At 41.2% G+C, this 18,500-nt stretch overlaps 1 protein-coding gene across 4 annotated transcripts in view; it reads right to left on the minus strand.

Annotated features, from left to right (window-relative positions):
- hlcs (holocarboxylase synthetase (biotin-(proprionyl-CoA-carboxylase (ATP-hydrolysing)) ligase)) overlaps positions 1-18,500 on the minus strand; it is a 106,581-nt gene that overhangs the window by 50,343 nt on the left and 37,738 nt on the right. For all 4 annotated transcript variants that reach the window (XM_050035561.1, XM_050035570.1, XM_050035553.1 and 1 more), the window contains one exon: positions 3,509-3,789. In XM_050035561.1, the coding sequence (XP_049891518.1) occupies positions 3,509-3,789 (281 nt within the window). The remainder of the gene's footprint in view (positions 1-3,508; positions 3,790-18,500) is intronic.

Raw genomic sequence — 18,500 nt, forward strand, 5'->3', positions numbered from 1 at the left:
TATATATATATATATATATATATATATATATATATGTATATGTATATGTATATGTATATATGTGTGTTTATGCTATGTATATGTATTTTTATATTTATTTCATGTATACAGTTATTTTATTTTTCTGTCTTATTTCATTTTTCTGGTGTATCTTGGGGTATTGAGTACCACTGTGAGTATTTACTATGAAAATCAATAAAAATATTTGAATAATGAAAAGTGTTTTATGCAAAATATTACGATATCACAGTGAGGTTGACCTTTGTCCCTTTAGATATAAAATGTTGTCACTTTATCATTTTCTCAGATTAGACTTGTGAAGAGTTTTGTCATAATTAGCGAAGGAATTCTTAAGTTACGGCCAAAAACATGTTTTGTGAGGTCATACTGACCTTGAACTTTGAGCATCAAACTCTAATTAGTTCATTCTTGAGTCCAAGTGGATGTTTGTGTCCAATTTGAAGAAATTCCATCAAGGCGTTTGTGAGATATCACATTCGTGACAATGAGAAAGCCGCAAGGTCACACTGACCTTGACCTTTAAGCAAATCTAATCAGTTAATCGTTTAGTCCAAGTGTGTTTGAAATTAGAAAAAAATTCCCCAAAGGTGTTACTTCAGATACAGCTTTCACAAGGATGAGACAGGTCACAGTGACCTTGATCTTTGACCTATGACCACCAAAATCTAATCACCTCATTGTTGAGTCCAGGGGGATGTTTGTACCAAGTTTGAAGTAATGCCCTAAAGGTGTTCTTAGAGAGATATTGCATTCACAAGAATGGGACAGATGGACTGACGTATGGATAGATGGCAGATGGTCAGACGAACAGACAACCTGAAAACATAATGGCTCTGGTCGCGGCTGCTGCCAGCACAGAGGCATAAAAACAGTTACATTGTTATTGTTGTCACAAAGTTTCAATTATGACATGCCTACACACACAGTTAGCTGCATTACACTCATCTTAACTTAAAGTGAGGGATCAACCTGCTGCCCCTAGCATTGGAAACAAGCTCAGTGCAGGTTATCTATTATCCTATCTCTCATGTATTCACAACACTTTTTGAGTTTAAAAAAAGTTCCATTTCAAGATGTCACTTCCATTAAATGTATAATAAGGATATTATTATACATTTATAAATAAATAAACTATCCATATCCAAAATTTTCCAGATGGTTTCTTCTTATTAAGAGCTATTCCACAACAGTTACTAACTAAGCAACCTGTCACGTGCAGCATAAAGAACCTGTGAGTGACTAAGACAGCAGTGATAATGCACTACCCTAAAACTCACATGTGGTTTAAAAGCTCACAGATCCACAATTACACAGAAAATGCTTCAGTTGTGGTTGTGCTAGGCCTCGACTGGCCACGTGTTATGCTGGGAAAATTCCTGGTGGCCTGTCCAGCTGACTTAAACAAGCCAGGGTTGAAAGTGCTAAATGAGATGTGTAAGTCAAATAAAAAAAAACATAAGGCAGTTACAGTCATTCAGACCTGTAGACTGTCAGCCGCCTACATGCTTTTAACCTCTCTGCCCCTGAAGCTGAAGACACTTGGCTGTTTTGAACTAATTTGGATGTATGTTTAAGCAGTTTTTGTATGCAGTAGTAATACAAGTTTTTGTTCTGGCATCAACAGTAAACAGAAAAGATCCTTCAGCAATACGGTTGCAGTACTTGGTCTTTTGTGAATGTGCAGAACTTGTCGGAGGCTGACACACATTTTATAGTTATGTGTTGAAACGACGCCGTAGCTACAGTGTAGGCTCCACGTCGACATAGAGCCTACGTCATAACCTACGCCATAGCCTAATGCGCACCTCCCCAGAATTGTTACTACGCGTCGCGGTGACGCAGACCTCCTGTCTGTCGCTGTATACTGACACCATTTCCCTCAGTGGAAACGGAGCTTGTATTTACCTTTAGTTCGCAGATAAGAAACAATAAATTGGGGCGTCGGTGGCTTAGTGGGTAGAGCAGGCGCCCCATGTACAAGGCTGTTGCCGCAGCGGTCCGGGTTCAAATCCAGCCTGTGGCCCTTTGCTGCATGTCATCCCCTCTCTCTCTCCCCCCTTCACACTTACCTGTCCTGTCCATTAAAGGCAAAAGAGCCCCAAAAAAATATCCCCCAAAAAAAAAAGAAACAATAAATTGTGAAGACAGTAAGGCCATTAAAATAGCATTTTAAGTCTTGTGTGTGATTTATCCTTAAGGGATTTATACTCAGGGATTTATACTTTGGGATTTATCCAGGTTTCATATGAGAAGAGGAAATCTCCGCTCATCGCTAGGCTAATTTATACAATGTAAAATGCCATAGGCTTGTGCTAATAACGTTAGTATTTTGTATTTGTTTGGAAAACGTGTTTAGTGTGACAGCTGTTTTGTCGGTGAACCTTGTGAGTTGTAATGGAGCCAAAGTTTGTGCCGTTACCTTTGTTAAATGTTGCTGTTGTTCCTGGTTTTATATGAGATGAGGGAAAAATCGCCGGCCGCTAGGCTCATCAATACAATGCAAAATGCCATAGACTTGTGCTAATAACGTTAGCATGTTGTATTTGTTTAAAAAATGTGTTTAGTACAGGACAGTTGTTTTGTCAGTGAACTTTGTGAGTTGTAATGGAGCCAAATTGTGTGCCATTACCTTTGTCAAATGTCGCTGTTGTCCCTGGTTTTATATGAGAAGATGAAAAGATCGCTAGTTGCTAGGCTAATTTATACAATGTAAAATGCCATAGGCTTGCGCTAATAATGTTAGCATGTTGTATCTGTGGGCAAAATGTGTCCGGATTAACACAAGTGTTTGTGAATGCTGAGAGTTGTAGTGAAGCCAATTTGTGTACTTGTGTTTGAAATTGTCTCTATTAAGACATGTTTAAAGTGTGTTTTGAATCAACTAAACTTAACAGCACTTCACAGAAACCTCTGTCGCTGACTAGTGTTTTGGAGGTGTAACTGCAGAGTGACACAGACACACCACCGCAGAAGTAAAAATGCTCACAACGGCATAGGCGACGTGTGTAGGCTACATGCGTAGGGTCTACACACAACCATAAATCTCCTTTGACTCGAGATTCCCTGCCTGAATAATCACCCAGGTGGCCCTGGTGCATAACAACCAGTGCTACAGGGACAGCAGACAGTTATACATTTCAAACACACAAATTAATTTATGTTGTTATCAACCTTTCCCACTGGAAAGCTTTGAGGTAGTACACAACAAAATGCAAATATATCTCCTGGACTTTGGGGACTCTAACCACTCGAGTATAACGAAGGCAAGTAAGCCCACCTAGTTTTATTTGACTCACTTCAGGGAACTGTGCTTCAGAGAGATGACCGGCACTGTGTAAGGTTACAGGTGGTCAGCCTGTGCAGGAATCAAAACCAAGTGTTGCATGTCTTTCGGTCACAAAACCACCATTTTGCCTTTGAGAATACGCTGCTGCCAGCATCAGTGTACATTTCAAACATTGAGCAGACTCAGAGAAACATGTGTTACCCTTGCAGCAGATCCATGGTAGACGTGACAACCTCAGCATACAACAGGGTGTGCCCCAGTAGACTGGTCTTTAGGTTCGTGCTGTAGGTCTCCATACTGAACTGCGCCCAGCTCTGGGACTCTGAGGAATTGGTGACCAGGGCCAGAGAGCCCTCAGGCAGCGAGGGACCATCCTGGAGCTCAGAGCAGGACACCATTCTGAAGGAGGCCTTGGACAATGTGACGAGGCCATTTTGATCTGCTCGTGTCAGTAGCCAGTTCAAGAAGCTAGCCTTGGCCTCCTGTGAGGAGTATAAAAGGACAATAATACCATCAGTTATTTCTTTTATATGAAATATTGATACCTTTTCTCCATGGACACATGGTCTACAGCCAAATCCACACTAACATTTTCTGTCTAATAGTATTGGACATACCACCTGTCAGTCTCTCAGAAAAGTTTGGATTGCTTTTGCATTACAATATACATAGGCATAGGCACCTAATATAAGGGCAGTAAAACTTCAGTGTTTCCCCTAAAATTTAATGTCAGAATTAAATTTGGAGGGTTTCGTAGGTCCGTGAACACAGCACAGGTGGAACTCCAGCTTGAGGCCAAAGTCTAGTGTATGAGGGTTAACCTGCATCTGCTGCTAGAAGATGGCAGACCGAAAGAGAGAAACACATGTAAAACTCTAGACAACAGTCATTTTTACTTTACTGTAAGTCAGCGACTAGGTGGTTGTCTTTCTGTTACTATTTACTAACATAAATCTTAAACTTAACATAAGTCTTATAGTGGGTTTTGCTGTTGTATATGGAGTGTGGTGTGAAGCTGTGTGTAGGGCTCATCCCCTGCTCATACACACTAATGGAGTGGGGAGACAGACAGACACCAGAGAGTTGGAGAATTGATGAAGGTTGCACTCGCTGCATTGCTGTGCATTACAGCTTTGCAAGTAAAAACACCTGTGTGAAAGCTGACATAAAACAAAGGATCGGATGGGGCTCTATTTAGCTCAACACTGTCGCTCCCCTTCAAAAGTCAAGCTTTGGACCTGAATCTATCAACAACACTACTACTGCATTGGTTTTCAACTGAAAAAAGTGGTTTTGGTTTGGTAGTTATACTTTAGTAGTTCTTGGACAACATGGAGCTCTGTGGCACAAAGGAATATGATATGTCAAACTTTGAGAACATATAATACTTGTTAGTGGGATCAGTTCATTGTTGGTTAGTGGCTTTACGTGGCATTTGTTGACAAGAAAAATAAATAACCATCATTCTTATTCTTTAGGGATGCATGATAATATCAGCACGTCATTGGTACTGCTGACATTGGTTTTAAAATGAATTAACAGAATCAAACCACATGCTTTTTCTTATTTTGCACAATTAATGAATATTATATACTTTGGAAAGTATTGTATTTAATGTCTCCATCTGCTGGAGAAGGCCTTCACATTTAAGTTGCCACCCAATTCTCCACATGCCCAAAAAATAACTGACGCTGTCACAACTTTCATATGCGAGGATATACGCCCGTACAGTATCGTTAAAAATGATGGCTTCTGAAACCTCATTAATATATTAGAACCACATTACGTTTTACCTACCTGCAAACATGTGAGTGAGGTGTTAATTCCAAAACTGTATGCAAATGTGAAGGACAGCGTCTCAACTTCACTTAAGTCGGCAGAGAGAGTCGCCCTAACTTGTGACAGCTGGACATCCAGAGCAACGGATTCCTACCTGGCAATTACCTGTCACTACACTGATGATGGCTGGAGGCTCATGTCTCATGTTTTACAGACGAGGTCAATTGAAACCAGCCACACAGCGAGTAACCTAGCTGAACTGTTGTCCGAGGCGATAAAAGAGTGGAAGCTAACAAACCATGACCCAGCCATCGTGACGGACAATGCAGCGAATATGGTCCATGCTGTGGGACTGATGGAGCTGTTGCACATGGGCTGTTACACACACACACACACACACACACACACACACACACACACACACACACTCAACTTAGCCTCGCAAGCAGCTCTCAAAACAGCCGAGTGAGGCGCATTGCATCATTTTTTCATAGTAGTACTATGGCAAGCCACAAGCTAAAAAAGATGCAAAGGATCCTGGAGCTGCCTGTACCTAAGTTTGTGATTGACGTAGTGACCCGTTGGAACAGCGCACTGGACATGCTGGAACGCTTTCTAGAACAGTCTGTCCATCTGTGTGTCTGTCTGTGCATGTGCATGCACAGATTAAGATATGTGGCCCAGAAGGACAAGCTGTATGTAGCATCAGCATTAGATCCTCGCTTCAAGGCCCTGCCTTTCTTGTCTGAAGAGGCCCGTGACCACATATTGTCTAGACTGATGACTGAAGCTGCTGGTCTGGAGCAGGTGAAGACATCTAATTCAAGTTAGAGAAGTACAGAAATAACTGGCCGTTCATGCACAGTATAGCCTATAGGATTTAAGTATACATTCTACATTGTCTTTTTCTTTATGTTAGCAGCAATTTTAAACAATTAAATTACCAAATGAGTTTATTTCTAAACATTTCTATATTTCAACAGCAGGAATCTGATGGTGATGGAGCTGAGGAAACTGTGCTCATACAGCAGAAAGACAACTCCCCTGGTCCTCCTGTTGGAGTGGATGATGCCCCTACTCCACCAAAGAGGTCAAAGGAGGAATCTTCTGCATTGATGGCTCTACTTGGGTATCACAGAACAATCCGGTGGACAAGTCAAAGGACGAAGTAAACAGATACAGGGAAGTAAAATCTGTTCCACTCTCTGAGAATCCACTGACCTGGTGGAGCGTGCATGCAAGTGAGTATCCTCTTTTGGCTCGCCAAGCAAAGCAGTATCTTTGTATCCCTGGGACCAGTGTCCCTTCTGAGAGTTTTTTCAACTGCTGGTGATATTGTTACTGCACAGAGGAGCTGCCTCACTCCGCAACATGTGGATCAGCTCCTTTTCTTACAGAAAAATCTTTCTATCTTCAAAAGGTGAGAAAGCAGCCAAGCAGGGGCTTTAGTCCATGGACTTTACAGTTCACAATGTCCAGATGTTTTACAAGACAAGCAAACTAAAAAACCTGATTTCTTGCACTAATTTGAAAGGCAGTTCAGAGCTTATTTCAATATCTGCTTGTTTGTTTACTTTTACTTATTGATAAATAGTTGTCTCTGTTGGTCATAGTTTGTTGCAAACAAAGTAGATGTTTTCCTCAGGCAGTAATGATGTTTACATTAGGTAAGTTGTTTAGCCACCTTATTACACTGGCTGGCTGGTGATTTGATTTGAAATCTAAATGTTTTAATGATGATTTGTTTACCTCAGGTTTATTCTCTCTCTCGCTCAGGGCCTGGACAGCTGTTCAGATTTTGTCATGCCCTCATACTACATTTACTCTGTTAAAACAAACTCTATGCAGTAAAGAAAGCACTTGTACATTTGTTTTGTGGTCACTCAATGCACTCTATGCAGGGCTTGAAATTAACTTTTTTACATGGTAGCACTGGTGCTCCTAACTTCAAAAAGTTAGGAGCACCAGCTAAATTTTTATTTTTAAATTTTTATTGCAACAAAAAGTCGACATTATACTGTATACATTGCATTGTATGTGTATAGTACACTTATCATTAACAACGTTTTCAGTTGAAGACATTTTTAGAAAAACACCACTGAACACCACTGTGAATGAAAGAGAAACCTTAGATGATGATAATACTGATGATGATCATCATCATCGATTCAGGAAATCAGCGGCATACCCAGCCCTAGTATGCATGCATAATATGATGTTAATTCTACTACAGAAGAGACTTGATGTTCATTAAAATTAGGTGGGCAAAAAAGTGGATATATCAATATCGTTATCGGTTATCAGCCAAATGAGTTGTTACATGTTGGCATCTCTATCAGAGCAAATTGTTCTTTCTGTTGTCTGTATAAAAGTAAAAGGGAAACTCTTTGCGTTTACCATTTTAGTCTTCAATGTAGAGTAATATTAAGGGGTTCTGCTGCTTAAATAAGGCTGTTATTGGCATTATTCAGCCAAATAATCATGGGTCTTCTCAAACCGCAACAAGCGCATACACATATTTAACAGGGCTCATATCAGGCACCATCTCTCATTCCAAGCTTTTACGGACATTTCGTATTCAGAATCAACAGTTCAAAAAGAGTTGTCATGTATTTGATGGATTTTCCATTTGAAATAAATGTGCTGAATGAGTTAATTAGTATGTGTGGCTAATCAATGACATGGTGTAATTAGGCAGCAGACCCAGTTTGCTATGTTCCAATCACTTCCCGTTAATCAGGTTTCTCTCCTGTGTCCTTAAACACAAAACATGTCCTAATGTTTACTCTGCTCTTTTTATTGTTAAGATATTATTTTGTAATGGACTTCCTTTAACTCTTTTATTAGATTTTACGTTATTCTCTCTATCTATCCATCCATCCACCCATCCATCCATTCATTTTCATCCGCTTATCCGGGGCCGGGTCGCATTCTATCCTCACTCGTGAACAAGACCCCAAGATACCTGAACTCCCTCGCTTGAGGCAGAACCTCTCCCCCAACCCGGAGAGGGCAATCGACTGGTTTCCAACAGAGAACCATGGCCTCAGACTTGGAGGTGCTGACTCTCATCCCAACTGCTTCACACTCAGCTGCTAATGTAGCTAACAAAGCTAATAACGTGCAAACAACAGCTAAGATTAGCAAGAAAGACGTTAAAAAGAGGAGAGCTATAAGTGCTTAAACAGAACTAGTGTTGGTTAAGACATAAAGTAGATGTTAAGCAACTGAAGTGAGGAAAAACAGAAAACAAGCTGGTAGGAGTTCGCTAGAGCAGCACAGAGACACTATCACAGAAACACCACTGTCATGACACAACACGGAGGTCACGGTGTGATGGAGCCAACAGAACCACATCATCTGCGAAAAGCAGAGATGCAATTCTGAGGTCCCCAAACCGGACCCCTTCCTCCCCCTGGCTGAGCCTCGAAATCCTGTCCATGAAGGTCACAAACAGGATTGGTGACAAGGGACAACCTTGGCGGAGGCAAACACCCACCGAGAACGTGTTCGACTTTACACCAAGTATGCGGACACAGCTCTCACTTTGGTCATACAGGGACCGGATGGCTCGTAGCAGTGAGCCCGGCACCCCATACTCCTGTAGTAACCCACACAAGACCCCCCAAGGGACGCGGTCGTAAGACTTCTCCAGGTCCACAAAGCACATGTAGACTGGATAGGCAAACTCCCACGACCCCTCCAGCAGCCTCGCAAGGGTAAAGAGCTGGTCCACTGTTCCACGGCCAGGACGGAATCCGTATTGCTCCTCCTGGATCTGAGGTTCGACATTTGGTCGGAGCCTCCTTTCCAGCACGCTGGAGTAAACTTTACCCGGGAGGCTGAGCAGTGTCCCCTTTTTTTAAGATGGGGACCACCACCCCGGTCTGCCACTCTGCAGGCACCGTACCCGACCTCCATGCGACATTGAAAAGGTATGTCGGCCAAGACAGCCCAACAGTGCCCGGAGCCTTCAGCATCTCAGAGCGAATCTCATCCACACCTGGCGCCTTGCCACTGGGGAGCTTTTTAACTATCTCAGCAACTCCTGCCAGGGATATGGGCGAGGGTTCCCCCGAGTCTTCAGGCTCTGCCTTGTTCACAGTGGACGTGATGGCTGGGTTCAGGAGGTCCTCAAAGTGCTCCTTTCACCGCCCGACTAGTCTCTCACTGTGTGTAATTGTATGTATATGATGTAATAATATGAATTCTGCCTGAAATGTACTATAGTATATATATATATATATGTGTGTGTATACATATACATATATATATACACATATACACACACATATATATATATATATATATATATATATACACACATATTGTTGAAAAACAACCACAAAAATATTAAATATTAATATTTTTTGCTTAAATCTTTTAACCAACTCCTACTCAGATTATACATATCAAATTTTCATTAATTTTGAGGATTCTTAACCCTTTATATGACATTTTCTTTACATGAGGTCACTGTTACTTTTATGAAAAAAAAAAACATGAATAATGAATTACTTTCTATATAATAAATGTTGGATGGATTTTTTTTCTAATTATCACAGTCTGGGATATGTGAATGATTAATAACAACATCAATTTTGATGCATTATTATTTTTTTGTGCAGTTTCAATTTTTCACTGAACACCAACACCTTTCCCCTTCAGGACGTTTTTCGTCCTTGTTGAAAAACAACCATAAAAATATTAAATATTGATATTTTTTTCTACTTTTTTTTGCTTAAATCTTTTAACCAACTCCTACTCGGATTACACATACCAAATATTCATTGTGTGTGTGTGTGTATGAGAGAAAGAGAGAGAGAGAGAGAGAGAGAGAGAGAGAGAGAGAGATGGAGAAAACAGTAATGTAACCTTGCAGCAACCTGCTGCTCATAATTTGCAATTTTTAGCTACACAATTACACACATGCACATGCACACACAAACACACAATATTTTTTTAGTATCTATACAGCCACAGCTCCCAGACATCCATATCAACACTAACCTAGCATTTATTTTGATTTTTTTTTTTGCAACAATGGCTCGCAAACCTCAATAACGAAAAACATAGGAGAAAAATTCAGGCAATTTAACTGCTTATTATTTCGTGTGTGTTTGCTCTGCTGGGGAAGCAGGAGAAAATGTATGATTCAGCTGGATTTTAGTAAAAACTTCCATTTTGATCCCCTAACCCTGGAATGTATGACTAATATCATCAAATTCATGTTTCTAAGTTTCCATGAGGATGTGATGAACAAATACAGAATTTATGGTTTTACATTTAGCTATATTTTCACATAGGGATTTGACATTGTGTATTTTGAGTCCATGTGTACACACACACACACACACACACACACACACACACATACACACAAACTAATATTGCAATATTTTTATACAGACCACACTGTCACATCCTTATGAGCACAGCAAGACCATTTTTTGATCTACTCTGCATTTGCCCTTCCTGTTAGGGGCCTATAGTGCTTCAAGTGGCCAAACCACGAACGGCATTGAAAAGACAGCAGGGCCCCAAAAATGGAAATTGGCCCCATCTGGGGTTTCTTTGTTGTTGTTTTTTTACCATTCTTGGGTATCTCTAACCAACCTGACTGCCAGAGATAGAAAAAAAATCACATTTTTTATGTAAATTGAAGGGGAATCAAAAAATGTTGTTTTAATGGGTTTCAATGGGGACGTTTTTTGTCCGAGAGGGCAAGGTGTCGTAAAAGGTTGCCATTTGTGTATTTTAGGCCTGATTTAGGAATGGCTTTAAAATTTCAAAAATATCACCAACAATAAGGTTTCTGACCAAATGTCATGCTATATGCATGAACACAGCCAAAGTTATCAAAAAATAAAAACTGAAAAATGACTGAAAAGGACGTTTTCCGTCCGAGGGGGACCGGAGGGATATACATAGTACATACATACATACATATAGTAGGTAGTTGATGTAATTTAATTTGATTTGACATTAACATGAAATCACCCTCACAGGACATAACAGGATATTATTTGAACAGAGTATGATACATTTCACAGATGGATGATACACTCAGTTTAGATGGGCCATACTCCTCACCAAACCCTGTCACACGACTGGCTAAGCATGACAGATTGGTCCCAGTGTCAAAAATCTTTGCAAGTCTGATACATAATGATGATTGTTTCAAATCAACTTACTGTGCTTAACAGCAGAAGCAGTGAAACCATGGCCATACACACAGTTAATATAATGTACTCTGTAACTGAACTTAAGAGTGGAAATCTCACTCCTAAAGGGTTTTGAAAATTGAAATTTCAGGGTGACAAACAGTGACAAACCCAGTGTATGTTTCCTATTTAGCTAGCGTTAGCCCTCCTCTGTACAGTAATGTTAAGCACCATAGAAATATTAATTGCCAATTTTTTTTTATCTCTTCGGGGATTGACAACTTTACATTAAGTTGATAATTTATCACATGGCAAAGAAACTGGTAAAACAAAATTCTACATATCATCATGAGTTAAACATGTTAAACAGGTTTTAGTCGAGCTGCTAACTCGTCTGTCTCTTCATCCGCCCTAAACAGTCCGTCCGTTCCTTTTGCACAATGCATGATGGAATATAACGTTTGGTTAGTATTGTGGGATACTTTGAGTCCTCTATATAGGATATAATAATTCCCACTACGCACTCAGACAGCACTACAAAATGGCTAAGTTACAATATAGTGGATAATGTAGTGAGCACTAAGTGATTTCAGACACAGCCAATCTAATGAAGAAAGTTTTTTTGTAAACCATATCTATAAACAGAATCTCTATGTATGCCCCAAGGAGCACAAACCAGTGTTCTTATTGGGCCGGTCCCCAGCCCGGATAAATGCAGAGGGTTGTGTCAGGCGGGACATCCGACGTAAAACCTAAATCAAACATGCGAATCACAAATATGACTTCCATACCGGATCGGTTGAGGCCCTGGTTATTAACGACTGCCATCGGTGCTGCCGGTGGAAACTGGACTACTGTTAGTCAATAAAGGAGAGGAGGAAGGCGTGTCCATAGGCAGAGAGAGAAGAGGAAAGGCAAGGGTCTAGAACTTAAAGTACGGACTTTGAATGTTGGGACTACGACAGGGAAATCTAGAGAGTTGGCTGACATGATGCAGAGGAGGAAGATGGATATACTGTGTGTTCAGGAGACCAGGTGGAAAGGTAGCAAGGCTAGAAGCTTAGGAGTAGGGTTCAAGCTGTTTTATCACGGTGTGGATGGGAAGAGAAATGGAGCAGGAGTTATCCTGAGGGAGGAATTTGTTAGGAATGTTCTGGAGGTGAAAAGAGTGTCAGATAGGGTGATGAGTCTGAAGCTAGAAATTGAAAGTGTGATGTTCAATATTGTTAGTGGTTATGCCCCACAGGTAGGATGTGAGTTAGAAGAGAAGGAGAAATTCTGGAGTGAGTTAGATGAAGTGATGCAGAATATCCCTTGAGGTGAGAGAGTGGTGATTGGTGCAGACTTCAATGGACATGTCGGGGCAGGGAACAGCGGTGATGAGGAAGTGATGGGCAGGTTTGGTATCCAGAATAGGAACACAGAAGGACAGATGGTGGTAGACTTTGCAAAAAGGGTGGAAATGGCTGTAGTAAATACTTTCTTCCAGAAGAGGCAGGAACATAGGGTGACTTATAAGAGCAGCGGCAGGAGCACACAGGTGGACTACACCTTGTGTAGATGATGTAATCTGAAGGAGATCAGTGACTGTAAAGTCGTGGCAGGTGAGAATGTAGCCAAACAGCATAGGATGGTGGTGTGTAGGATGACTCTGGTGGTGAGGAAGATAAAGAGGACAAAGGCAGAGCAGAGGACACAGTGGTGGAGGCTGAAAAGGGAAGAGGATTGTGTGGTTGTCAGGGAGGAGTTGAGACAGGCTCTGGGTGGCCAGGAGGTGCTCCCAAATGACTGGACAACTACAGCTATTATTATCAGAGAGACATCTGTGTGTCATCTGGAAGGAAAGGAGATAAGGAGACCTGGTGGTGGAATGAGGAAGTGCAGGAGTGTATACAGAGAAAGAGGTTAGCTAAGAAGAAGTGGGACACTGAGAGGACTGAAGAAAGTAGACAGGAATACAGGGAGATTCAGCGTAAGGTGAAGGTCGAGGTGGCAAAGGCCAAACAAAGGGCAAACGACGACTTGTATGATAGATTGGACAGTAAGGAGGGAGAGACAAAAGCCCTATTCGGACGGGATTAGTTTTACATAGGTACGTTGGGTAAAGTAATAATTACCTGAGATTTTAGTCCCGTCCGAATGTGCCATGTCAGTAATCATTACTGCATGATGTCAGTAAAGATTACCGCGACTTTTACCTTCTGTAAAAGGGTCCTGGACAATTACCTCAGGTAATACTAATCCCATGCGAATAGACCAGCAGTAAATATGTGTGTTAGGGCTGTCAGAAAAAATTCAAAGTTAGAAATACATTCAAATATATATATTTTTTTATAAGTTCGAACCTAAATTTGATAATTTGAATATCATTAATAATTAATGAATACTATCAATAACGTTGTATATCACGGCGAATCCCGTTCGGGCGGAGATGGCTCGTGCACAAGCCGGGCCAGAGAGGGATGCAGCGACGGAGGGAGAGGCAGCGACGGAGGGAGAGGCGCCGACGGAGGAGCCCGCTGCGCCAACACCACCCACTGCGCTGTCCGCGATGTGTGACCTGTTCGGGGAGACATGCAGGGAGAGTGTTGCACCTGCTGCCTCCCTGCCTACCCTTTTTTAAGAAGAGATGAAACGTTATCAGAATGAGACACCACTACGAGCCGACCAGGATCCACTCTTGTGGTGGAAAACTACGCACCGAAGTATCCAAACATTGCTCAGATAGCGAGGCAGAAGTTGGTCGCACCTGGCACTTCAGTGAGGTTAGAACGGGTGTTTTCATCCGAGTGTCCCGTTCATATTGTGCCAGCAATAAGCATCTTATTGTGGTTTTTTTTTGTAAAAAAATATAAATAAAAAATAATAACAATAATAATAATAATAATAATAATGAATTCTAATATTATTCGAACTCTACTAAATTAATTCGAAAATATTCAAACTCAATTTCATGGTGCTTTTGACAGTCCTATCATACGCACATGACGGCAGGAGGGGACTGCGGTGCGTGAATGGATTTACCCCTCCCACTTGTGGTAGTTTTACTGATATTTCTTATCCCGTGCGAATCGGCCATTAATATTACTGACGTCCTGTGGTAAAGTGACATTTCCCCACGTGCCCATGTAAAACTAATCCCGTCCGAATAGTGCTTTATTTATACAGGTTGGCGAGGCAAAGAGATAGAGATGGAAAGGACGTGCAGCAGGTCAGGGTAATTAAGGATAGAGATGGAAATGCATTGACAGGTGCCACAAGTGTGATGGGAAGAAGGAAAGAGTACTTTGAAGAGTTGATGAATGAGGAAAATGAGAGAGAAAAAAAGAGTAGAAGACTTGACCATTGTGGAGCAGGAAGTAGCAAAGATTAGTAAGGATGAAGTGAGGAGGGCATTGAAGAGGATGAAGAGTGGAAAGGCAGTTGGCCCTGATGATATACCTGTGGAGGTATGGAAGTGTCAAGGAGAGGTGGCAGTAGAGTTTTTGACTAGGTTTTTCAACAAGGTCTTAGAGAGTGAGAGGATGCCTGAGGAATGGAGAAGTGTGCTGGTGCCGATTTTTAAGAATAAGGGAGATGTGCAGAGTTGTGGCAACTACAAAGGGATAAAGTTGATGAGCCAAACAATGAAGCTATGGGAAAGAGTAGTGGCAGCTAGACTAAGAGCAGAAGTGAGCATCTGTGAGCAGCAGAATGGTTTCATGCCAAGAAAAAGTACTACAGATGCAGTATTTGCTTTGAGGATGTTGGTAGAGAAGTACAGAGAAGGTCAGAGGGAACTGCATGGTGGTTTTGTAGATCTAGAGAAAGCATATGACAGGGTGCCGAAAGAGGAGCTGTTGTATTGTATGAGGAAGTCTGGGGTGGCAGAGAAGTATGTAAGAGTGGTGCAGGACATGTACAGTATGAGAGCTGTAGGACGGTGGTGAGGTGTGCTGTAGGTGTGACAGAGGAGTTTAAGGTGGAAGTGGGCCTGTACAAGGATCAGCTCTGAGTCCCTTCTTGTTTGCTATGGTGATGGACAGGTTGACAGATGAGGTTAGACAGGAATCTCCATGGACTGTGATGTTTGCAGATGACATTGTGATATGTACTGAGAGCAGGGAGCAGGTGGAGGAAAATCTAGAGAGGTGGAGGTATGACCAGGAAAGGAGAGGAATGAAGGTTAGCCATAGCAAGACAGAATACATGTGTGTGAATGAGAAGGACCCAAGTGGAACGGGGATGTTACAGGGAGTAGAAATAAAGAAGGTAGACGATTTCAAGTACTTAGGGTTAATAGTCCAGAGCAACGGAGAGTGTGGAAAAGAGGTGAAGAAACGTGTGCAAGCAGGTTGGAACGGGTGGAGAAAAGTGTCAGGTGTGATGTGTGATAGAAGGGTACCAGCAATATTAAAAGGAAAGGTGTACAAGACGGTGGTGAGACCAGCGATGTGGTTTAGTCTAGAGACAGTGGCACTGAGGAACAGACAGGCGGCAGAGCTGGAGGTAGCAGAGATGAAGATGTTGAGGTTCTCTTTGGGATTGACGAGGATAGATAGGATCAGGAATGAGTACATCAGAGAGACAGCTCATGTTAGATGTTTTGGAGATAAAGTCAGAGAGGCCAGACTGGGATGGTTTGGACATGTTCAGAGGAGGGATAGTGAATTTACTGGTAGAAGGATGCTGAGGTTGGAACTGTGAACTAAATAAATCCACTCCTCCCAGTCATAATAATACCCACATTCCTCGAGGCAGCAGCCGAGGAGGGGGAGTTGCAGCCATTTTTAACTCTAGTCTGTTAATCAGCCCTAAACCTAAACTAGATTATAATTCCTTTGAAAGCCTTGTTCTTAGTCTTTTACACCCAACCTGGAAAACCTCGCAGCCACTTTTATTTGTTCTAGTGTACCGTGCTCCTGGCCCGTATTCTGAATTTGTTTCTGAATTCTCAGAGTTTTTATCCAGTTTAGTTCTTAAATCAGATAAAGTTATTATTGGAGGTGATTTCAATATTCTTGTTGACGTTGATAATGACTCCCTGGCTACCGCATTTATCTCATTATTAGACACCACTGGCTTCAGTCAGGGTGTACATAAACCCACTTACTGTTTTAACCATACCCTCGATCTTGTTCTGACGTATGGAATTGAAACTGATAACCTAACAGTCTTACCACAGAATCCCTCTCTATCAGGTCATTATTTAATTAATAATAATTAATAACTGCATCTCGCTAACTCGGCCATACTGCATGTCACTAACTCAGCTTCTCTGGATCCTTTGTGCTCCACTGTCTCGCAGGTTTACTTATATCGCAGTGGTGCCTGGATAGTGTGACGTGTGTTGTTGTGCTCCTGCCATGGTGAGAACTGCCTGATACCTCCTACTGCTGTAATCATTAGTCATACTTCTACTGTTATTATACACATATGATTATTGTCACATATGTATACTATCAGATATTAATATATACTTTCAACATATTGTACCACAATAGCCGGAATTATAATTATAATATTATTACTTTCATTAATGTTGTTGTAAGCTACTGTCATTACTGTCTGTCCTGCATCTCTCTCTGTCTCTCTTTCTGGGGGGGTTCCTTATCCGCTGCGAGGGTCCTACGGACAGAGGGATGTCATATGCTATAAAACCCTCTGAGGCAAATTGTGATATTGGGCTTAATAAATAAAACTGATTGATTGATGATATTAGCTTTTTTTTAATTTATTTATCTGTATTCATTAGCAGATATCTGTTGAAAGAGACTAGCCAAAGTGACCAGCGCACGGAGAGGAAACTTTGGCTCTGACAATGCGAAAACAAAAATGCTTTCAAGCCAATTTTCGTAGTGGGGTCTGGGGTCCATTGCGTGATGCCCCACGGCCCAAACAGAGTTTTCCCCACTGACTTGCATTGGGAAAGGGATATTTATGAATCAATGGAAACATTTCTTTGAGCAACACAACCCCCATGAAATGACTAGTTTCACTACCAAGGTTTGATCCATTTGGTCCGAAAACATTTGGAAAGTCTAGAAGATTCACAAAATTAAATTATTTTATCCCCATTGAAGTTACTGGAGCGCTAAACGGGAGGTAAGCTGTTTGGCAGACAGAAGCAAGATGCTCGGCCACAGTCGGTCGCGCTTAGCCACTTTAAGCCTCTAGCGTGCCTGCTCTATGTGCCGGGCAGTGTGGAAGTAGCAATAATGATCCCTATTTGTGTCCTCATTTGTATTCTCATTTGTGTAATTGTTGTTGAACCATTTTGGCTTTGTGCACCACTGAGAAACTTTCATAGGAATAAATGGGACCCTGCGTTAATTGTTGTATCCAGCTCTCCTAATACATTCATGGCTATAACGGATCAGCCTGAAATATTGGTCCTGGCCACCCAGCGCTTATTGATGTCAGACTAAGTGTTAATGCATTCCGAGATTGGTAAGCAATAAAAAGTTAAAAAGACAAAAAAACAAATAATGACAAAAAACTGTGTAAAGCCTTACTGAATAATACTATGCACAACCCATTTGATGAACCTTTCTTATCCCAGTTTCAGTAACACACTGAAAATATTCAGGGCTTCTCCCATGACACTGCCACATATTCTCTTTCTAAACATTTAGAAGTCAGCTGTCCTGATCCCAATCTGAATTGTAGTAGTAATAGTAGTCAAACTGACTATACAGATGCAGCCACTTCAAATTTCCGTTTGGCCCGTGGTAGAGCCCTGACCGATCCATGACAGGTCCCTGTCATCACCTGGCTAGGCTCGTAGCTCCAATGAGATCACCCGCAATGACGTAGAGAATACGGGGCCAAATGGTACCGCCCCTAAGTTTAATTTGAAGAAACCAGTTGCAATGGTCTGTCTATCCACTAGGAGGTCATCTACCAGGAGGAGCAGTGAGTGTGGAAGCTTTAGCGGTTTACTGTGCCTCTTATTACTGTAATCATGGTAGAGAGCTTCCCACACAGAGCGAATTTAATGATTATCAGGCTACCATATCATAGGTCATGAATATTATGCTTAAGCGTAATAAGTATAGTAATATAGTGTGTATATATATTTATGTATATATACATATATACATATACATATATATACATATATATATATATGTATATATATGTATATGTATATATATATATATACATAAATATATATACACACTATATTACTATACTTATTACGCTTAAGCATAATATTCATGACCTATGATATGGTAGCCTGATAATCATTAAATTCGCTCTGTGTGGGA

This window comes from Epinephelus moara, chromosome 3 (assembly GCF_006386435.1).
Source record: "Epinephelus moara isolate mb chromosome 3, YSFRI_EMoa_1.0, whole genome shotgun sequence".
NCBI lineage: Eukaryota > Metazoa > Chordata > Actinopteri > Perciformes > Serranidae > Epinephelus > Epinephelus moara.